Source organism: Ochotona princeps, chromosome 6 (genome assembly GCF_030435755.1).
Source record: "Ochotona princeps isolate mOchPri1 chromosome 6, mOchPri1.hap1, whole genome shotgun sequence".
Taxonomy (NCBI): domain Eukaryota; kingdom Metazoa; phylum Chordata; class Mammalia; order Lagomorpha; family Ochotonidae; genus Ochotona; species Ochotona princeps.
This window is the reverse complement of record NC_080837.1, coordinates 35,450,583-35,473,873: the sequence shown is the minus strand read 5'-3', so window position 1 is coordinate 35,473,873 and position 23,291 is coordinate 35,450,583. Positions and strand designations below refer to the sequence as shown.

The window sequence follows — 23,291 nt, the reverse complement described above, 5'->3', positions numbered from 1 at the left end:
TCTTTGCCTTGAACACACTAGGATTCCCTATGGGCACCGGTTCTAAGCCCAGCGGCCCAGCTTCCAATCCAGCTCCCTGCTTGTTGCCCGGGAAAGCAGTCGAGGATGACCCAAAACCTTAGGACCATGCATCCCTGTGGGAGACCTAGAAGGAGTTCCTGGCTCCTGGTTTCAGACTGGCGCAGCTCCGGCCGTTGTGGTCCCTTGGGGAGTGAATCATCAGACGAAAGATCTTCCTCTCTGTCTCTCCTCCTCTCTCTCTCTCTCTCTCTCTCTCTCTCTCTCTTTCTCTCTCTCTCTCTCTATATATATATATATAAAACATATATATATATCTGACTTTGCAATAAAAATAAATAAATCTTTAAAAAAAAAGGAAAAGGAAAAAGTATGTGTATCCAAGAGAAAATATTGACTGGAGTTGCCTTATGTTCAGTCTGACCTAGGAAAGGCAGAACACAAAAATGCACACCTTTGCATTATTCAATTGGCTTTCTCTTTCAGCTGACCCAAGGTGATCCTGCACTGCAGTGCACTGGTGGACTATGAGTGGAGAGGCTGAGACCTCTTGGATGTGGGAAGGGGTTCAAGGGAAGGACAAGGTGAAAGGGGCACCAGATGGGAGGTGGTAGAGATGCCTATGGTGTTACCCATGTTCCTAATGGGATTCATACACCATCTGTAAGAATTTTGTTTGTTGACATATTATTGTCTATCTTCCCCACCCCCACTAGAATGTGGACTTTGTTTACTGCCTCAGACTAGTAAATAAATGTTTCTTGAATGAGTGAGTATGTTCAGGCACTGAAACTGTAGGATGTTCCCAGCATCCAGGAAGATGACAGGGAAGTGATGATAGGAAATGAGACAATGAATGAAGTTTATTAGTAGGAGGGAACTAGCAATTAAAACAATAACATGACAATAAGCTGCTCAGGCAGTTTTCCTCTTTCCTTGATGTCTGAGGGATAGCAAGTTATGGCCAAGTCCAACAAGTGTCCTATGAACTCTGTGCCAAATTGCACTTTGGAGTGGGATACCATGGAATCCCTGTACCCTGAACAGAGTGCGGGGGAGTTGTGCAAATGGTCCAGGAAATGAGCTATCATCAGTATCTCTCTTGCTGCTCATGTTGGAACTCTGTGTTATATAGACAGAAAGGCACAACTTGCATTTGAATTTGCTCTTTTCGGAAGCTTCAAATCCATACATCTATCTCATTGCCTCAGAGTTTACAACCCACAGTCTACATATACGTTCCTGTAGCCTTTGATGTCCTTAAACTTGTCGCTCTTCAGATTAGCTTGGATCTGCCTTTGGCCACTCTTGAAAGGAATGGTCTTCAGAGTGATGCTTGCCCTGTGTTGGGGCTTGAGGACTCCGATGCTGCAACACAATGGAAAATATCAGAAAGCCATAGGCATTAAAGTAATTCCAAAACCTTTTCCCCTTATTTCCTGGCTCTCTTCGCTGGTGTTCTAAGAACCTGACCCGGGAGCCCATGCTAATCCCAGGATAAAAATGGAGAGAAGTGGGGCTGGCATGGAGGTGTACTGGGTTAAGCACCTATAGCATCAGAATCTGATTTGAGTGCTCGTTGAAGTCTCATCTGTTCCACTTCTGATCCAGCTCCCTGTTAATGACTGGGGAGGTAGTGGGAGATGGCCCAAGTGCTTGAGCCCCTACAGCCATGTGGGAGAACTAGAAGAAGCTCCAGGTTCCAATCTTTGACCTGGTTCAGCCTTGGTCATTGAGGCCATTTCAGGAGTGAACCAGAGGATGGAGATTGCTCTCTGTCTCTCTACCTTTCAAATAAACAAATTAACCTTAAAAAGAAGAAGAATGTCCTCATTTTTAAAAACCACAGAAACAAACACACACAAATAAACAGTTGGGGGTGGGTGTCAGTAAGAGGGTAAGATGCTCCTGGGACTTACAGGACTCTCTGCTGTTTCTTGAAGAGGCCACTGCCTTCCACAGTCAGCACACAATTCGCAGCCTGCTCTGAGAGGGGGTTAGAAAATATCACCTGAATGGAGAGTGACTGGTTCACAATGGCTGCCCCTAGGACCTGCACAGAGAACCAGAGCAGGACATCAACTCAACTCGAATGTGCCATTTTGGCAAAAGGGTTATTCTGAGCTGAAGCCAACTGAGGGGAAGCAGAGCTATCCGACCAACCTCCATTTCTCTACACACAAGACAGAAATCTACAAAGGTGTCCCTCTTCCCATCTCTACCAGGAGGGTCAAAGGCCCTGATCTATCTGAGACAAAACCAGAGGAACTTGACTCACTAACCCTGGTCTACCATAAGGTCCCCATGGATTTTTCTTCCTACAGTTTGGCCCCACTGGAGACTCAAGGTCGTTTCTCTGTACCTTATCAGTTCTCTATGTATTTATTGCTCCTTTGCTAAGATGGTATGGAGGTCCAAGTTCTAACCAAACCTTTGATTATACCTCCCTCAACTCCTGCAGAGAGCCCCAAGGGTGCAGGAAAGGATGTTTGGCTTTGGAGAGACAGCACTTGAAGGAAAGGGGGCCCTGAATCTCTTCTTCCCATTCAGAAGACCACCAAACATCACAGCAGGAAGAGTCTGCAAAGGCCACCCAGCCTAATTCACTTTAAAAAGCAGAGGCCCAGTGGCTTGTCCAAGGGGCACTGTCAGAAAGTGGCCAGTCAAATCAGAGCTGAGTTTCAGGCAGAGCTCTCATCCCAATCTGAGCCCCTCCTATCTTGGCTCATGTTCCCACCTGTAGGGCCTGGGCATGGCCAACAACAGCAGGTGACACAAGAAAGAATCTCAATATCTCTCTCTCTTCCTCTCCCTTTCTGTCTATCTGACTACCCATGGTTCCTGCCCACAGCTCTGCTATAAGGTCTCCAGTAGTACAAGAGGAAGACTTCTCAGACACACTCTCTCAGACTTCTCCCGGGGGCCCACAAGTCATTTGTAGGGCTCTGGCCTACATTAATCATGATGCTTGGGTATGCCAAGGTGATGATCTTGTTCACCAGGATTTTCTCTGGACTGTTCTTCTCTTCACTCAGGGCGCTGATGCGGATCAGCTTGTCTGTGGATAGGTACTGGCTGTACTGGGAATAGGGGATTGTGCAGGGGTAGGTCTTCGCTAGGGAGAGAACACAAGGATAACATGAGAGTGGCTAGAAAAGCAGCTGGACCCAGGTTGGATAGGGTGGCTCTTGGCATAGAGGGAGAAGGAACCAGCGTGGACTGAGTCCTGATGAAGCAAAAGTTAGCTTTGCTATTGGAGAAATGGAGATTAAGAGAGACGAAAAGGGCTTGTTTAAGGTCATTCTCCCGGGAATGAATGGATGAGCTGAGACTCCTGCTGGGACCTAGATGGCTGCCAAGCTCAGGCTGTTCCCATTAAGCAAGCTGCTGTTTCTTGGGGGAAGCAGGGAATGCGGAGAAGAAAGGAGAGGAGAAGAAAGATGTAGGAAGAGAATAGAGGAAAGGTTAGAGGGGAGGGGAGGAATATGTGTTACATGGGATAGGAAGAAAAGTATTGGCTGCATGTCCCTCCCAAGCATGGACGTGACTGACTGCATTCAGACTGTCCCCTGCCTGGTCCAGAGCCCTTACCTTCTTCAGGCGAGAGTGTGATAAAGGCTGTGTCCTGCCAGAACGGGGCCAGGGGGCTACCATCATGCAGCAAGGACTGGGCACTCAGGTTCACCTTGAGGTCCTTGAACTGGTGTGACATGTTGATAGCCAGCAGGACCAAGTTTATGTCCTGGCCCATGTTGGGTGGGTCGACAAGCTTGAATTTCAGGGAGACCTGGGCAGCGTTGCTGGATGGTAGGGAGGATGTATCCAGGCTCCGAGGGCTGTTCCGGCTCAGTGGCATGGGGGTGGGAAGTGGTGCAGCTGCTTCTCGAAGGTCTGGGACCCTTCTAGCCTGGAGCTTCTGTAGCGCCTTCAAGAACACCTGCCTTTCTTGGGGGGAACCTGAGAGGGTAGAGCACAGCACCCTATGTGGGGTAGGCTCCCCATAGGTTAAGCCTTAGCTGAACAGCCTACCCTCCACCCCTCCAGTAACACTGCGGTGATGGAGAGGTTTAAAACCCTCATTTCAAAAACAAACGTTGCTTCCCATTGATAAAGTGCTTCCTAATAGGCTCAGCCGAGCACTCCCTACCTTTTTTTTTTTTTTTTTATGGGAAAGGCAGATGTACAGAGAGGAGGAGAGACAGAGAGGAAGATCTTCCATCTGATGATTCACTCCCCAAGTGACCGCAACAGCCAGTACTGTGCCGATCCGAAGCCAGGAGCCAGGAACTTCTTTCTGGGTCTCCCACAGAGGTACGGGGTCCCAAGGCTTTGGGCGATCTTCGACTGCCTTCCCAGACCACCAGCAGGGAGCTGGATGGGAAGTGAAGCTGCCGGGATTAGAATCGGTGCCTATATGGGATCCTGGCGCATTCAAGGCGAGGACCTTAACCGCTACGCTATTGCATCGGGCCCCACTCTCTACCTTTCATACTTGTACCGATCATGAAAGAGATGTCATTCGTTGGTATTATTTTTCCACATGCAGATGGGGATGAGGAGGATCAGACAGATCATGGTACCTGCCCATGTTATGCAACTAACAAGGAGTAGACTCCAGGTAGAAACCCAGTGTGTCAGACTCCAAAACCCATGTCTGTGACCATGACCACTTGACTCTATTCTGATGCCCTCCAGGGAAGAACAGTGGCCCAACAAATGCAGGAAAATAAGCCTCTTAAGGGCATGGCGTCCACTGAAGTTTAACCCAGTCCCTTCCGAGTCCCCCAGGAGACCGTGGGGACCTCTGTAGTAACTGCTGCCAATGCCCTTCCAGTGTCCCCATGAACCTTGCCATCTTGGTGCTCATAGCTCCTACTCCACCTCTGACGCTTTCTCCACCATCAGAGCAGACGTGGCCCATGCACAGGACAGGACAGAAGTGCCAGGAGTTGACACCCTTGAGGAACCACCCTCAATTCTTAGCTAATATGTGTCAGTGGATAATTACCCTTGTGTGCCTGCCTTTTTCATGTGATAAACTTGTGGCATCATCTTACACTGGATCCCCTAGTAGGGTTGTCAGATTCAGCAAATAAAAATGCAAGGCCCCTTTAATCTTAACTTTAGAGAAACAACAAATCTTATGGAACATGTGGCTCTTTTCCCTTCCTGTTTCACTTCTTCACTCTCCTACAGATATTTCCTGAGGTTGCTTGCAAAATTAACCACCGACATTAGAATCCTTGCCCAGGCTCTGTTTCCAGGGCAACCCAGTTGAGGTACCTGCAAAGTTGATGAAGGGAGAAGAGGAAGACACTGCTGGACTTTGTCCCTCCCCTCAGGAGTCTCTGTTTCGCGGTTCAGGTTCTGGAACCTCTCCCAGTTAACCTCGAGTCCCACATAGAAAAAGCGCAGACTCCCACTCATCAACACTCACTCAGCTTCCCCCATCCTTCCTGCCTTCCTCAGCTCAGCTGCTGCCCCTGCCAACCTCAATGCTGATCCCTGACCCTGCTTGTGGCCCTCTTTGCTTGGGCCCTTGGTACTTGACCCCAGAGATGGACTGGCCGCCTTCCATTTCTAGCAATACATCCATACTCCACCCAGTTAGTCTTCCCTTTGGCTCTCCTGGCAGGTATAAGTAGCCCCTGCTATGGCTGCCACTGCCTGGGAATAATGCTTCTGACTCTGCTGACTCCTCAGGAGATGGACTAGGAAGGGACCAGCTTGACCTTAAATTGGGCCTAAGAGGAGTCTGGCTGCTGGTGTTCCAAATACCAGATAAAAAAGAATGAAATCAGTGAAGTTAGCACCAGTGACCTGAAATCAAAGAAGTTAACACAATTAACCAAAGCAGCAGATGATTTGTGGAGGGGAAAGCAGGGGTAAAGAACTGTTGTACTACCAATATGAACACCTTATGTAAACTGGTGCAGGGTGTGTGTGTGTGTTTACACAGACAGTGGGGACACTGGGCCAGCACCTCATGCACAGCTGGTAGCCGCCCTCTGGCCCCGGGGAGGTGCCCGACAACCGCTTCACACTCTGAGGTGGGCTGCTCTGAAGTACCTTCTTCATATTTGTAGCTCTCAGTGACGTCATCCCGCTCGTCGCTGCGGACGCCCTTGGTGCTGAGGAAGCTGCCGACGGCGTTGGTGGTGCCGTGCAGTCTCTGCTCTTTCCCTCCGTAGACCAGCCAGGACACGCAGTCGGCGTTCACCATGGAAAACGCAAAAGGCGTGTCGTACTTGAGGTCCACTTCCCCTTCCTTAATGGCCCTGACGGACGCGGGCCCACAGCAGTAGAGGCCTGAGGAGAAACGCGAGAAGCCCCAGGTGGGTGGGGCGGGGCCCTCGTGGAGCGGCCGCTTGGGCACGGGGCGCTTTGCTTCCGGGAGCCTCACCATTGCTGGTTTCCTGAGGCGTGGCGTCCAGTAACTGCCAGCCCCCATAGCCAGGAGGGAGGTCCCTGCGGGCCATCCAGCACTCATTCCACACGTGGTAATTCCTGAGGGGAGAGGGCAACCGAGTCTGTCATAGGAGGTTAAGGGGGAGGTTGCCCAGCTCATGTTTTTCAATTCTACTTACTTGAGAGAGCAACAGGAAGACAAAGAGAGTGGAGGCGGGGGTGGGGGTGGGGCAAGAGAGAAAGAGATTTTTTTGTCGGCCGGTTTACTCTTCTCTGCTGTGACTACAGTGCAAAGGTTCCCAGAATCTGTGGAAGCTGCAAACCCTTTCTGTTCCCCGTCCCCCAACCCCACACACATACCAGAGGACCCTGTGGTCCTTTGCTGTGTGTATTGTTAGGGACTCCAGAGCCCATCTGGCCCCCAACCCTGTGACCTTGCATCCAGAATTCAGACTAGGGGCCTGCCCGTGCTCAGAGCTCCGCGGCTGAGCACTGGATGGAGGTGACCAAGGGGGAAGCTCAGTGCAGGGCAGAGAGCTTTTAGGATGTGAGGATTCCAACCCCCAAGTTTAATATCTTGTCAGCTGCCTTTCCGCCCTTCGTTGGAGCTCAAAGGAGTGGTGGGGGCTTAGCCAGCAGCAGACTGTGGCCCCCTGCTTGGGGTGGGGGCGGAAGGGACTTGACTTGGATGTGTGGTGCTAGGGATGCGCTGAAAGTTTCTCTCACCAGATGCTATCCTTCTTCTTGTTGTCCAGAATCCTGCCTGTGCTGTCGTAATATTCATCTATGACCAGATTTCCGTCTGTGTCATGGCCGGAGTCAAAGTTGGTGATCACACGGGTGGGGATCCCAAGGCACCGCATCACTGCACAGAAAAGGCAGAAAAATCGCCCCAGGGACTGTGGGCTTGGAACACTGCAGACTCCTGACCCTAAGGCACATCTGCTGGACACCAGGCAGGAATTGCCTGAGCGTGGGGTTGATGACATGTTCCACCTCCCTCCCATGTCCTGAGTCCATGGAGAAGACTATGCAAATGTTGGAATGTTGGCTGCTCAGACAAGCATTGCCAGACAGAGCTGACAAAAAGACGGGCAAGTCATGGGGCCATGGCATGTCCAGGCCACACCAGCAGGGCAGGGTCCACCCGTCTCCTCCACTGGTGAGACTTCAGGGGCCTGACTCAATCTCACTTCTCTCCTGACCGTGAATCTCCATCTTCAACCCAGACAGTTGGCAATCTCTTCCTCCCTGTTCTTAGGAGCATTGGCTGAGGCTATTGGTTTCTCAGGCAGAATGTTTAGACACTTGGATTACCGCACACCTTCCCCTAGATGTGTGATCTTGGAAGCCTGTCAAGGAAAATGTCACAAATGGAGCCAGGCATGGAAGGAAGCTGGGGTACAAAAACTTAGGGAAGTGAGAGTGTGCTCCAGGGAGGACAAGCCTGGAAGGGACAGAGGAGGTGTTGTCTTTACCCCTAAGGGGCATCCATTCCCTCTGCTGGCCAGCTTCCTCTCTTCATCCTCTGCCAAAATCGCTGTGCAGTGCCCTGTGAAGTACAGCCATGTTGCTGCCATCAGATGCCCCGGGGATCCCTGTGTCCTCAAGTCTAGCAGTGATGACCCACACAGGTCAGGACTAATCTTAACTACAAGGTGTACCAGCCAGCCAAAGTGTGATGTGTTTTGCCTGCGTCATCCTTAGGACTACATCACCTGGTAGCTGCAATTATTATCTCCACTGTGAAGATATCACATCAGAAGCTAAAAAAAGTCACACAACTGGTAAGGAGCCGAGCTATCACTTAAGTCCTGTTATCACTGCTGAGCTTGTAATTAATACTGAACCCACTTCAAGCATTCTAGTATTTTCACCTAATTGTGCATCACATAAATTTCCCCATGTTACCTAATATTTGCCCAAAGCAAGATTTCTAGTAGTGGTTATTTTTTAGGCATTTTACTGGTTTTCAGTTTTTCTGCTATTGTGGATAACTCTGCAATGAATATCTTTATAGATAAATTCCAGCCCCACCCCCACCTTGGCAACAAATTCCAAGAGGTAAAATGACTGAGTAAAAAAAATACTTGCATTTCTGGGACCAGCGTTATGGTGTATCTAATTAAACCTCTGCCTGTGATGTGGACACCGTTTCAAGACCAGGATTCTCTACTTCTGATCAGGCTCCCAGCTAATGGCGTAGGAAAGCAGCAGAGGATGACTCAAGTGTTTAGGCCCCTGCTTCCACAAGGGACACCTTTCTTTGATGGAGTTCCAGGCTACTGAGTTCAACCTGACCCAACTCTGGCCATGTTGCCATTTAGGGAGTGAATCAATGGATGGAAGATTTCTCTCCCACTCTCTGTAATCTGTCTTTCAGATAAATAAATCTTTAAAAATATATATAGATATTTCCAAGGGTTCTCACACATACTATTATCACTTGTTTTGGAATCAAATGGGTTGTAGTTACAATTTTCAAAGTAGTTTTTAATATTTACTTTTTTTTTCCTGATTTACCTAAAAGGAGAGAAATAACACCCATCCACTAGCTCACTGCCCAAGTGTCCACAAAAGCTGAGCTGTGCTGGAATGAAACTGTCATGTGGAGACTCCATCCAGGTCTCCCACGTGAGTGTCAGGGTCTCAAATATTTGCATCCTCGCCTACTGTCTTCTAGAACCTGCATTAGAAGGAAGCTGGAGCTGGAGGCAGGTATTGGGTATATGGGATGTGGTTGTCTGGATCCCCAGGCCAAACACCTCTTCCCATTCTCACCATCTTTAAGAAAATATTTATACATTTTAGTTGAAATGTTTCATTGCCCACAGATTTTAGTTTTAGTTCCTTCTGCATTTTGGCAGAAAACCTCTGCAGGCGAGCATGCCAAGTGAGAAAAGAGAAGCTCAGAGGGATGCCTTGAGCTCTCCTGAGAGAGGCAGGTCTGAACAAGGCTAAAGAACTAGGCCAGGCAGTGGGCAGAGCCGACAAATGAGTTCTAGACAGAGGTGACACAGAGCAGCCGCTGAGGGGAGGGTGAAGGTTGAAAAGCTGCCAATGAAGAAATAGGATATAGGAATGAGGTAAGAAATAGGCATTGTGTTGACATACTTATGCTAAAGGTGTAGTCAGAGCAACACACAGAGCAGTGAGAGAATGTGTCCAGCATGAGTGGGCAGCGAGAGAGAACAGGGAGCATATGTCCCACTTTTCACTGATCAATTCAGGAATGGCCTCTTGAAGTGTCAAGGGTAGGGCCAAATGTGATTGGAGGATGCTTTTCCACCCTAATACAGGTCACTGGTCTGGTGGTACTTTGAAGATCTTGCTTAGATCAGAGCACTTGGTGGGAAACAAGGTGTTTATGTACCTGCCTTCCTGAAGGCAGGAATTGTGTGTTGTTGGTCGTTACTGGGGCAGGGCCTGTTTTGCAGATACTTGCTGCATCTTCACTGGATGGCTGACTGTGTGAGGTCTTGGGACTCTTTGCCTATTTTGGTGGTTGGCAGCTTGAACACAGCTCTGTTTGCTCATCTGTCTGTAGAGCACAAGCTTTGATGATGATGGATTTGCAGTGTTGCTTTCTTACCTTCTGCTCATCACAGCTTGTGAGAAGCCCCTGCTGGGGGACAGACTAGCCAAGTGGGACAAGATGAAGCTGTAGAAGATCAAGATAGGGTTCTTATACAGGGAGGTGAAACCAAGGCTTTCGTATCAAGATCATGATGCTCAGATCATCACAAAGCCCTGCCCGTATGTGTTTCCTGGAGACTTAAAAGAGCTCATTTCATCTCTAGCATCCGTTTTCACTCCTATCCCCATGACTCCTGAATATGACTAATTTTTAAAGAAATATACTTATTTGAGAGAGATAGAGAGAGAGAGAATGAGAGAGATGTCTTCTGTTCATTGGTTCACTCTCCAAATGGCCAGAATGACCAGGGAGGGGCCAAGCTGAAGCCAGGAACTAGGAGCATCTTCTGAGTCTCCCATGTGGATGCAGGGCCCAAGCACTTGGGCCCTCTTCTGCTGCTTTCCCTGGTTCATTAGCAGGGAGCGGGATCTGAAATGAAGTTGTTGGGACTTGAACCAGCAACCATATAGGAAGTTGTTGTAGCAGGTTGTAGCTTAACTTGCTATGTTACAATGCTGGCCTCCAGCAGACCTTAATCCTAGGTGGAGAATTCACTGTCACTAAACATATACTCAGCTGAATTTACTGTTTTTCAGTTTTCCCAATCATCCTTTCTAGTCAAGACATCAAGGTGCCAATCTCTGCACAGCTAATCTCACATAATCCTTTCCACACCCCTCTGATTATCTCATTTATCAATGAGACACATGAAGTTTAGAGATGATGGTACAGAACAGCGTCCATAGAGCTGTGAGAAATTTCAAGAGGCCAAAAAAAAAGAGTAGGGAGGCCTTGCAGGACACTGGGCATTGGGTAGAGTCCTCTGAAGTTGTGACTTAATTGTGGGCTAAGTCAGGCTTAACGACTTCTCTGGAGCCACTGTAACAAACCTAAAACCAAACCTCCAAATAGGTGATTGACCGATTAGATGGGAGTTCTTTGCCTCTCAAATAATTTTCTTAAAAAAAAAAAAAAACCCACAGAGCATGTAAGGAAACAAAGAGATATGACCCATAACCTGGAGAAATTTAATCAATGAGACCAGATCCAGGCAGCAACATAAAATGAGCTATTTTAAATATTATAAGTATGCTGAAGAGGAAAACGAGAAAATATGAACATAAAGAGAAGAGAAATGTAAAGAAAAACAATGGGGTGGATGTTCACTCTTCTGGTTAAGATGCCCACATCCTTCGTCAGAGTACCTGGGCTTCATGTCTGGCTCTGGTTCCCTATTCCAGCTACCTGCCAGTGCACATCTCAGGTCGTTTGGTCTCTACTACTCACTCAGAAGACCTAGATTGGGTTCCAGGATCCCAGCTTTGACCCAGTACAGAGTCCAGTCCTGGCCATTATAGGCATTTGGGGAGTGAACCAGCAGAGGAAAGCTCCATCTATCCTTTCTCTCTCTCTCTCCCTGCACTCCTGCCTCCCTCCCTCCTTCTTGCTCCCTTTTGAATGAATGAACAAATAAAATTAAAACACACACACACACACACATACACCAATGGACCTTCTAAAGAGATGAAAATATGTTCTATGACACTAAAAAAATACTGAAAGGATACAACAATACGTTTTCAATTAGAAAACATTCAACAGCAGTGTTACATTTTAAATGTGTTAAATGTTAACCTATTGGAGGAGGAGGAGAATGAAAATGGGTTATGAGAGAAAATGGGGAAATTAGCCATTTTTAAAAAGAGAGGTGTGGGGATAGGTGTTGTGGCATAGTATTTTTTTTTTTAAAGATTTATTCATTTTATTACAGCCAGATATACACAGAGGAGAGACAGAGAGGAAGATCTTCCGTCCGATGATTCACTCCCCAAGTGAGCCGCAACGGGCCGATGCGCGCCAATCCGAAGCCGGGAACCTGGAACCTCTTCCGGGTCTCCCACGCGGGTGCAGTGTCCCAATGCATTGGGCCGTCCTCGACCGCTTTCCCAGGCCACAAGCAGGGAGCTGGATGGGAAGTGGAGCTGCCGGGATTAGAACCGGCGCCCATATGGGATCCCGGGGCTTTCAAGGCGAGGACTTTAGCCGCTAGGCCACGCCGCCGGGCCCTGTGGCATAGTATTTTAAGCTACTGTCTGCAATACCCACATCCCATCTGGACACCAGTTTGTGTCTGACTGTTCCACTTCCAGCTCTCTACTAATGGCCTAGGAAAAGCAACAAGAGATGACCCATTTATTTGTGATTCTGCCACCCACATGAGAGACACGTATGAGGCTCCCTGGCACCTGGCTTCGGCCTGACCCAGTCCTGGTAGTTGCAGTCATCTAGGGAGTGAAGCAATAGATGGATTTATTTATTTATTTAAAAGAGTTACAGAGAAAGAGAGAGAGCACACAATTCAGAGTGTGAGCTTTAGAGAGTGAGAGTAATACAGAAAGAGCTCAAGGCCTTTTATTTGCTGGCCTACTCCCCAAATTGCCACGCAGCCAGGACTAGGTTAGCTAATGTCGAATCCAGGAGCTCCATCTGGGGCTCTCATGTGAATGGCAGAACTCAAACACTTAGTCCATCATTAGCTGCTTTCCCGGGCACATTGGCATGAAACTAGAAGAGAAGTGGAATAGCTGAGACCCAAACCAGTGCCCAGATAGGTTGCTAATATTACAGACAGTGACTTTACATACTATAGCACAACACCAGCCCAAATAAATAAATCCTTTAAAAAAAAACACAGATCTGAAGCAAAACAATTATGGTTGTGCTGGAAAATGAGGAATATTATTAACTTAACTGTAAATAGTCCAAGAAAAGAAGAAAACAAAGAGGGCAAATGTGGCAAAGGACATAGGAATATAATTGGAGGAATGACTAAAAATGCCTTTTGAACAAGTGCCAGAAATGTTCTGGAACCTAAGAGGCAGAGAATAAAACAGTCCCAGGCTAATTACAGCAACTAACACTTATGTAAAGCATGCTGTTTGCCAGACATCTTTCTAAACACTTGTCACATATTAACCAACAACCCTCATAGGGAACATTCCATACAATCTGGATGGCTCATAAATCAATGGAAAATAACGGTTAATTTGTGCTCAAGCCAGGAATTGCACAAAGGAGCACTTGGACCAGGATCTAAAGCAAGCTTAGGTCAGCGTGATGCACCAGTGCCTTGGCTGAGGTTCCTTCTTGGAGATGCAGGGCTTGGTGAAAACAATGAGAACAAGAGTTATTGTATTGGAGTTAAGATTACAGAGACCACTACTCAGCCGAGTTAGAACAAAATCTTCGATGATGTCGAGCTTGGGGGTTTCAAAAAGGTTTCAAGCAGAAGACATTACTTAGAAGACCAGTCCTGAGTGAGGTTCCCATAAACCTGAGACATACAAGAGGGGTTGCTTTGGTTGAGCTGTAAAGGTTTAGGCCTGACCCTAAAGCTTCCCATCTCCCGCACTAGCTCCCATCCAACTCCCTAGTGTGTCTCCCAGGACCCAGTGCTCTGTTTTGCAGAGTGGGGGATGCTGCCCACAGGCCTGCTCATAGTCACACATTAGTGTCTTCCAGCACTCTGCCAAAGCCATTGCTGTCCCCCATGCCCGTGCAGTTGTCAACAAAAGCAGACCACACATATGCCCAGGAGGCCTGACTTTTTCTTAAACAACTGTCTTGAAAAATAACTCACATACTATCCTATTCAGCCTAGTAAAGTGCATAATTCAGTAGTTTTGAATATATTCACAGGTTGTATATAATCCCCACTAATTCCAGAACATTTCATCACCCCATATAGAAGCCCCAGAGCCCAGGGTCATGGCCCAGCAGGAATAAGCCAGTGACCTTTATGGGAATGTTGGTTCATGATATGTCTGCTGTGTTTGTAATCCAGCTCCCTGTTACTGCAGCAGACTATCCAAATACCACTCATGTGGGAGAACCTGATAGAGTTCCTGGTTCCTAGCTTTAATCTGATCCAACCCTATCCTGGCTGTTGTGGCTATTTGAGGAGTTTGTGAACCAACAGAAGGAATGCCCTCTCTCTCACTCTTCCTTTCTCTCACTGTGTCTTTCCAATAAATAAGTCTTTAAAAACAAGAAAAAGAAACATCATATCCATCTGCAGTCACTTCCATTATCCTCTCCTTCCAGCCGGAAGTAACCATTGATCTGCTTTGCTCATGGATTTGTCAGTCCTGCCCTTTCACTGTAAGGAATCATACAATAGTGGCTTGTAGACATCTGGCTCTTTTAGAGAGAGTTTTCAGAACAGAAAAGCACTGCTGTTGTGCAAAGGTCCCAACATTTTCCAGAAGTGGTCAGTCAGGACAGGCAGAGAGAGTCTGGTGATCCAGAATTCTGTGGGAAGGGAAGAGGCTTGTCCTGAGCACAGGAAGGGTAAACCATGAGTTCTCTGAAATTCCCAAATAACAAGGAACTAAATGAATGCCAAGGGCAGAACAGAAGATTGTAACAGAGTTTCTCTCCCCAACCTCCTTTTTAAGATTTATTTATTTGAAAGAGTTACAGAGAGACAGAGATCTTTCATCTGCTGATTCACTCACCAAATGGCTGTAATGACCAGGGCTAGGACAAACTGGAGCCGAGAGCCCAGAGCCTTGTCCACATGAGTGCAGGGCTCAATGACTTAGGCCATTCTCTGCTGTTTTCCCAGGCCACCCGCCGGGAGCTGAATGAGAAGCAGAGCAGGCAAGACAGAAACTAGTGCCCATATGGGATGCTGGCACTGCAAATGCCTCTTTACCTGCCACATGACAGAGCTGGCCCCTGTAACTGTATCTTTGATGCACACAAAGCCTCCTGTGATTTTTCTATAGGAAGCTGAAGGAATATGTTGACACTGTAAAAAGCAATACCAGAAGACAGGGCTGCAGAGGGGAGCATGCCCTTCTGAGTCATACAGAGTTAATTGGTCACTTTAAGTCTCAGTTTTCTTGCCTATTAAATAGGTATTTAATATCTAATTCACAGGATTTATGAATATTTGGAATAGTGGAAGTGGAGCTGGCACTTAGCCTAGCAGTTAAGATGGTGGTTAAGATTCTCGTATCCCATAGAAAAGAACTTGGGTTCAGATTCAATTTCTGCCCCTGATTCTGACTTCCTGCCAGTGCAGACCCCCTGGGAAACATGTGTGATGACAGTTGAATACTGGATCCCTGCCACATACATGAAAGATCTAATTACATTTCAGGCTTTGACTTTAGCCCAGCTCAGCTGTTAGTAGCATTTGGGGAGCAGACCAATGGATGAGAGATTTCTCTGCCTATCTCTGAAATAAATAAAACATAGCAATAATACAACTTTTTAAATAAATAGTGGAAGCACTCAGTGTGACTGAAGCTCAGTGGATGCCAGATGGCAGCTGCCAGCAGTGTACATGAAGCAGCTTAGAGGATGGACTGCAGAGTTAGCCACACCTGAGGGTGAGACCAGCTGCGACACCTAATTTGCTGTCCTATAAAATGGATATGAAAGGACCTGGCTCCCAAGATTATTCAGGGAACCAAATGATACAACCTTAGCTAACACTGGACCCTCATGGTAGCTGGCACTGTTCTAAGCACTCTCCAAGTATGAAGTCACTTAATCTTTTCAATAATCCTAGGGAAAAGGCACCAGCACTCTCCTCACGCTTGTCATCACACAGCTGAGAAAACTGAGGAACAACCTCAGTGACTTGCCTGAGTACAGCCAAATAATGCTGGTATTGACAACAGTCTCTGTTAATCTGTAGTGTCCTGCTCCGTGGTTTCAGTTACCTGGATTCAACCACATTCCAAAAATGTTACGTTAAAAACTCCAGAAATTAACAGTACATTTTAAATTGTACACCATTCTGAGTTACTGTCATGAAATCTTGTCCCCTCCCTCTGAATCCTGTCTGGGAGGTGAATGCGTTTGTCCACTGTATCCACATTGATTATGCTACCTGTCCATTAGTCATCTTATTGCCTTCCTGATTATCAAATCGACTATCAGAGTTTGACAGTTCTTGATTGCAAGAAACTTATTTATGAATGGCCCCAAAGTGCAAGCGTTATAATGCTGGCAGTTCTAAATATTTCTACATTTTAATTCACTTATGTTTATTTGAAAGGTAGAGAGACAGAACTGTTCCATCCACTGTTCAAATGCCCACACAGCTAGGGATGTGCCAGGCTGAAGCCAGTAGCCTGGACCTCCAGCTGGGTCTCTCGGATAGATGGCAGGGATCCCAGTGCTTGAATCATTACCTGCTGCCTCCCACGATGAGCATTAGCAGGAAGCTGGATGGAAAACAGAGGCAAGATTTGAACCCATGCACTTTGATATGGGATACTAGTGTCCCAAGCTGGGTCTTTACTGCCCTGCCAAATAGCCACCTAATCGCAGCTTTATTACATTAAATGACAGAACCTCAAAATTTGAAGTCCATGGAAATAATTAAAAGATGAATTTATTTTGGTGCAAACATTTTGAAATCCATGTATAATTTTTTCATAATATGCATTTCCACAAACATTTTTAAGACTCCTGTTACTAATGCTAAAATGTTCTATTTTATCATCAGTTTTAATAATCTCTTACTAAGCTTAATTTTGAAGTTTAATTTTCTGGGGTGGGAATTTAATGCAGTGGTTAAGGACACCCACATTAGAATGCCTAGGTTTGAGTCTTGACTCTGTTTATAATTTCTTTTCCTTTCTTGTATTGCTTTTTGTTTTGTTTTTTTATTTTTCCTTTTTTGTTTCTTGTTTACAATTTCATCTTCTGGATAATGTGCTCCCAGAGAGCCAGCAGGTGCTGGCTTACATGTGTAAGGCCCTGCACCCACACAGGGGACCCAGATTAAGTTGCATACTCTTGAATTTAATCTTGTCCAGCCCCAGTTGTTATAGGCATTTGGGGAGTGAACTAGAAAAAGGAAGATATCTATTTTTTTTCTACTTTCAACAAGTAAATGAGAAATCTTAGATAAATAAATTGATGCATTTTAAAAATTGTATTTCCTTAAAGATGCCTGTATCACAGGAAAATGCACAGTCTACTCTTATATTGGATTTGATTCTCTCCACAATTTTGATTTTATTTGCTACTGAAAAGGGGTAAAGCTGTTAACCCAGTCTGCCTCCATAGTTGGCATGTTTTGTCACCATCTTAGGCTGTCAAATTCTCACACAGTGCCTGGCACAAAACAAGTCCCCAGTAAATGTTAGCTGTAAAGTAATAATAATAAAATTGAACATTCTCTGGCAGTTGTATTTGGGTTAAGGAGTTTGATTAACTTTAACCTGGGTAAGAGGATAGATGTAAGCTCTTTCCTTTCTCTGTACTTAAAGAGTCCTTGGAACACAGTGCCTGGCATAGAACAAGGACTCGATAAGAGCCAGATGAGTTAACGAGTTTTTCCAAGTGATATATTTATTAGTATAGCACGGTGGCCCTTCGGGGGAAGACTGGTGCTGATTGCTGCTACTAAACTGGGCCATGTTGGCTTCCCAGGTCACTAAAGGGCCATTCATCTTGTAAACACTTTAATTGGTCTGCTTTCAGGGCCTAATCTCCAACCACTGGCTCCACCTCTTTCATCACCTCTTCCAGACAGCCACACCCAAACACAGCCCTCTCCCTTTGCACACACACACACTTGGCCACACACTGTGTTTTTCGATATAAGGGAAGCTTCCCTCTCTGTCTTACATAAGATCATTCTCTGCCTGTCAGTCAGCAGTCTCGTCCATGCTTCCTGAATGAGTCAGACCTCCAACCGCATCCACATCTCCAAGACTCTGGTATCAAAGTTCCTAATCCATGAGCAACCAGAGCATCCCACTTAAGATAGGGCAGCTTCCAGGCAAGAGGAATAAACTCAGGACTGCATCATCAGCTCCTATGAAGGCATCCTCTAGGTCCCCAGTGACAGAAGCCTCTTTGAGTCATGCACAGAGGCTTAGTGCTGTCTGTTCTCAGGGATTCCTCCAGAACTATCATATTTCTCAGACATGGGATCAACACACACACACACACACACACACAAAGATTATATAAACCCTGTCCCATGGGAATTTCCAAACAGGAGACCTGAGCCCTCCACACTTACCAACTTATGGGTGAACCTACCCTCCCTGAATTCAACTGAACAGTCCTGTCTGCAAAAATCTCATTGTATCTCCTTCCTCAGCTAACACAAATAACCACTGACTATGACCCAAGTCACCCATAGAGTTGCGTGCCACGAGGCTGAGAACCAGCCTTGGCTGGGGGCAGACTAACAGTGAGAACCAGGAACAAGCTCCTGGCCCTGGGTGAGGCAGAGGGCCTCCTACTGTCACCTCCAGCATGTGACTCATTTTGAGATGTCACTTCCCTGGAGATTTCCTCCCTACCTTCCTCTGCTGCTTGATCCCTGCCATGCACTACCCAACTTCCATTTGCTTCTTTTCTCTCTGTGTGTGTGCATTTTAGAATTTCTTCTACTCATGTAATATTCACTTCCCATCTGAAAAAAAAAATCATTTTCTTTTTCCTTTCTATATTCCCTAACTTCCTGAGATGAGTCAAGCACCCAGGCCCTCTGATATTATAGCAACTCCAGTTCAAGCTCATTGTACTTCAAGCTCATTGCCATCCTGTTCCAACCCTGAGACCTGTTTTACAGATCAATGCACATTTTCTCTCCATGTGTACACCTCCATTAATCCTGGTGTCTGTGCTCAGAAAGGGCACAGTTTGTAAAAATTCTAATTGTTTGACCTCACATTTCTACCTTGAACCTGGGTGATTCCCAGTTAGACTCTGAAGAAAATGTTCCAAAGAAAGGAAAGGCAGCCAGTCTCGGGAAGCGAGAAGTTTCCACTCCACAAATCAGGATGGGAAGGTGGACATTTCAGTGGGAATGTCCCCTAGCAGGGACTGTGTGAGAGGAGGACACGAGTGGTTCAGTGGGCCCATCCCCAGGCTGTTGCACTTTTGGTCTTCCCATGGGATCCCTTCCACCTCCTACCTGTGCACATGACAGCAGCAAAGACCCAGCACTGCCCATAGCGCACCGGCTGACAGCCCATGGCATGCCACTGCTTCAGGATAGCCACACTGCCTGTCCACTCTGCAGGGTTGACACCATCTGAGTAATTCTCACTCCAGTTGCCATTGAGCACGCCACTGTCATCATTGCTGTTGATCTGAAGAGAAGCCATGTATAGGGTTAGAAGCATGTTTTTCCTGTGCTGTGTGGCTGTGCTATAAAGTCCACGGGTCTGAACCATGACCCTGGACCTCGTTTTACTGGGAACCTTCCAGATGAGTTGGGACAGGGAAGGAGAGGAGACCAGCTATTCTGATTTGTGCTCTACTCTCAGTTTATTCTGTTTATATCCTGGAGTGCTTGGAGGCTTTACACATGATATTTAGCATAGGGATGGGAGGGGGGGAAACATTTCTCCAACCGGAGCCACAATGTCTTTCCCTAAAATACAACATGGAATTAGCAGAGGAGGCAGCCCACCCCAGCTGAGCTGTTTTCAAGTTCAGCTATGAAAATGCCTTCTCCACATTTTGGCATGAATCTCATCCAGAATTGCTTGGCCAGAGGGTTTGTCGATCCCTCCCTCCCTCCCTGTATCCCTTCCTTGCACCTTTCCTCCCAGATGTAAGGGAGTGGACAGGGCTCCGCACACCCCCCACCCTCAGCTTGCTCCCTTCCTGGGCACACCAGTGACCTCACCATGGCGCACACCACTCTGCTGATATAGACAGGGCTGCCCCGCAGAGCACAGTCTGTGGATGGATCCACATGGAAGTTCAGGCTCTTGTCCAGTAGCTCCAGGCAGATGTCTACAATATTGTCTTCAAACTGCAAGGAAGACAGGCGCAGACAGGAGAGATTCACATGCTAGCTTGTTGGGCCATGTAAAGGGATACAGGACCCACCCATTTCCAACTCTGCCACAGTGTTGGAGGAAGACAAGCCAACCTTCCCCCTCCCCAAACCTTCATGTCTTTGCTCACACTTTCCCTCTGCCTGGGTGGTCTTCCCTGCTGCTTCTCCTAGCTAACTCAACTTAAGGCTCCTCTTTCAGGAATCTTCCTCCATATCCCCACGTCCAACCCACAGGTCTTCCCCTAGGCTCCCAGAACACTCAGCACCCAGCTCTCAGCCTTTGTCCCTCATCTTCATGAGAAGTGACTTGTTCCTGGGTCTGAGTCCTCAGGGACTATGTTTGGTTCATTTCTTTTTTTTTTGTCCCTAGCACTTAGGACTCTGCCAGGCATCAGCAGGCATCCAATGTATATTTATTGAAGGAGGCAGAAAGGGAAAGACCTAAGGGCTCAGAGAGCAGCAACTCCTTGCTACTGTTCCTTGCGAATGACAAAAGATGCTTGATCAGGAGCTCAAGGGTAAAGGGTGACCCTCCTCCCTCCCACAGAGCTCCTGGCACCAGGCTTTCAGCCTAGCAAACCCCTTCCCTGGCTGGCCCTGGAGCACCTGCTGTGGACTGAGCCTGAAGTGAGAGGCAGTCTTTGAGAAAGACAGAAGTAGTAGAGCATTGTCATTAACACGACACTATGTTTATATAGAAAAGTGCAGAATATGTGTAAGAAACCACCCAGAAAGGAACATTTTCCAAGCCAGTGAGATGGATGCTTGCAAGTATCCATTTCTGTGATGTGTTTTTGAAGTTTTTTCTTTCCTTTAATAATCAGGTATTCTGTGAAGAAGAGGTTTATCACAAAGAGAAGAGGCTGTAGTCCTAGGGAGGGAGAGGAATCACTGCTCATCAGCCTACTTCTGGCTGAGACGATCGGGAGTCAATTTTAATGAATGTGATATAAGTTGATGCTGGGCTGTGTCACCCAGGGCTGTGAAGATGAAGTGACACAGTGAAAAATGAGACCCTACTGTAGCCAGGCTCCATCACCACTATTATGGTTGACACCCTCCTCATCCTCAGCTCATTCTTAATGGGCTTTCAGCTAGGTGGCCTTCCCAGCCCTTTCCTCTGGGGTCCTGTTGTCCAAAACACACACGATCAGCAAAGAACAGAATTTGTCTTCTCATGTCTGCTCCTCTAACAAGCTGGAGTCATAAACCATGCCTTCCTGATGGCATTCGGTCAGCACCATTCAGCAGTGCTTCCTGCTCCTACCAATGCCCTCCCCCTCCACAGCCTGGTAGCTTACAACCTGAATGGTCCAGGAACAGGACTGACTCACTTGTCCATAATTCCAGGGGCATGGACGGATCCAGTTCTTGTTTCCTTGGTAGATGAAGCCATAGTCGTTCACCACATACTCCTGCCTCTGAGGCTCGCTGTCCAAATAGACAGCATCCCCTAGGAATCAGAGTGGAGAACACAAAGCCACAAAGTCATCTTTCCCTTCCTGCCCCACCGTCACCCTCTGGTACTGTCAAACTGAGTTCTAGAAAGGTCATTTGGTCACACTATGCTGAGTATGAGAGGCTTGCGGTTGAGGGAGACCATGCTCCCTGTACCAGCAACAGGATCAAAATGAACACAAAGTGGAATAATAGGAATTGACCTTGGTTTCTTGGTTTGTAAATCACATTTATACCCTAAGGTTGAGCCATTATAAGCAACTTGCCCAAGCAAGTTAACTACAGAACTAGAATTTGAGCAGAGCTACAAGGCTCCATATTCTGTGTTCTTTCTGCTGTCCTCCACTGATTTTGGCCAGAAAAGAGCAAACCAGAACTTAAGTGTTGGCATGAATTCCATAATTACTTTATCTATCTATGTAATTTGAGAGAGAGAGAGAGAGAGAATCTATCCAGCTGGTTCATTCCCCAAATGTCTGGCCAGAACCTGAGTACTTGAACTTGCATCACCTACTGCCTCTCAGGATGGGTATGAGCAGGAACCTGGAAACCAGAACAGAGTCAAATCCAGGCACTTTAATGTGAGAGGTGGACATCCCAACCAGCATCTTTGCTCCTAAGCCAAATGCCTGCCCTTTAAACTGTCTTTTTAAAGTTAAGAACAAACTGAAGATGGTGGGAGCAGGTGACCTCTTTGCAGTGAAATTGTCTGGAAGCCCTGCCTGAGCCAAAGGTGAAGGGACTGCCAGCCTCATCAGATGCAGCCTCAGACACAGCCTGACAGGACACCAGTGTGGGAGGACTCCTTGCTGAGATATATCCCACTGGGAACTTGGATCTGTGTGGCAGAGATGTGCAGATTCATGGAAGAGACAACTCAGGTCCCTCCTCACATCCAAAGTCAACAGTGACCTAAGGTGCAGGATGGAACTTTCCAGCCAGAATCCTGGCCACAGTGGTGGGGCAGCTGTGGATCCTGACTTCAATACCTCCCATTCATTCCTGTGAGGGTCTCGTAGGACTGAAGAGGGGCATAAGCTCAAGAAAGAAGGACCCGCAGGAGTGCCAGTGCAAGTTTGAAACCCACAATCTTGGAGTGTGTGTGTGTGTGTGTGTGTGTGTGTGAGAGAGAGAGAGAGAGAGAGAGAGAGAGAGGCAGGCAGGTAGAGAGCCTCCAGGGACAGGTTGAGTCTGGCCTCTGTCCCAGCACACACCAGGACCATTCTGGGCTCCAACTTTCTGCCCCTTTTTCACTCTCTCCTCTTGGTTTGTGGCTCACGCTGCTCACATGGTCTTTGTATATGTCTGTGTATTACCTTGGGCTTTGTAGATGGAAAAGCAGAATATTCACCAAGGCTTTGTACAAGAGAAAAATTGGAAATAGATTAACGCCCCTAAATAGAGGACTAGCTAAAATCATTTGGTTGATCTCAACAGTGGAATAATAATAGTTGTGAATAACGTTCTGGGGCCTGCACTGTGGCACAGTAGGTTAAGTCACTGCTGGCAATGCAGGCTTCTCATAGTGGAGTGCCAGTTCAAATCCTGGTTGATCTGCTTCTTATCAAGCTTGCTGCTGATGTACCTGGAAAAGTAGTGGGAAAAGGCACAGAAAACCCATGGGGTATATCAGGATGGAGTTCCAGGCTCCTGGCTTTGGCCTGTCCCAGCCCCACCCTCCCCATTGTGAACATTTGGGGAATGAGCTGACAGATGGATGATCTCTTGCTCTCTCTGTCACTCTTTCAAATAAACAAAGAAGTCGTCTTAAAAAGAAGACTTGATGGGAAAAGATGTCCAACGTTGAGTTTTTCATAATTAGAGAATGGTGTGTATTCTATGATCACACTAGTGCTATGTGATATGGATTCACACACACAAACACACAAGCATACATAGTTGATTAAGCATAGAAGCCTTTCCACAGCTATGCAA

General features: G+C 47.0%; 1 protein-coding gene and 1 long non-coding RNA gene across 2 annotated transcripts in view; one reads left to right on the top strand and one right to left on the bottom strand.

Annotated features, from left to right (window-relative positions):
* Window positions 1-1,232: 1,232 nt before the first annotated feature.
* On the bottom strand, window positions 1,233-19,190 carry TGM5 (transglutaminase 5). Its single transcript, XM_058665970.1, is given in 8 exon segments — window positions 1,233-1,386; window positions 1,938-2,071; window positions 2,973-3,133; window positions 3,610-3,975; window positions 6,088-6,327; window positions 6,422-6,525; window positions 7,153-7,291; window positions 19,016-19,190. Coding segments are annotated over 8 exon segments (1,473 nt in total).
* LOC131480545 (uncharacterized) overlaps window positions 6,201-23,291 on the top strand; it is a 67,435-nt gene continuing 50,344 nt past the window's right edge. The window contains exons 1-2 of the long non-coding RNA XR_009245612.1: window positions 6,201-6,353; window positions 7,182-8,213. This is a non-coding gene — a long non-coding RNA (uncharacterized LOC131480545). The remainder of the gene's footprint in view (window positions 6,354-7,181; window positions 8,214-23,291) is intronic.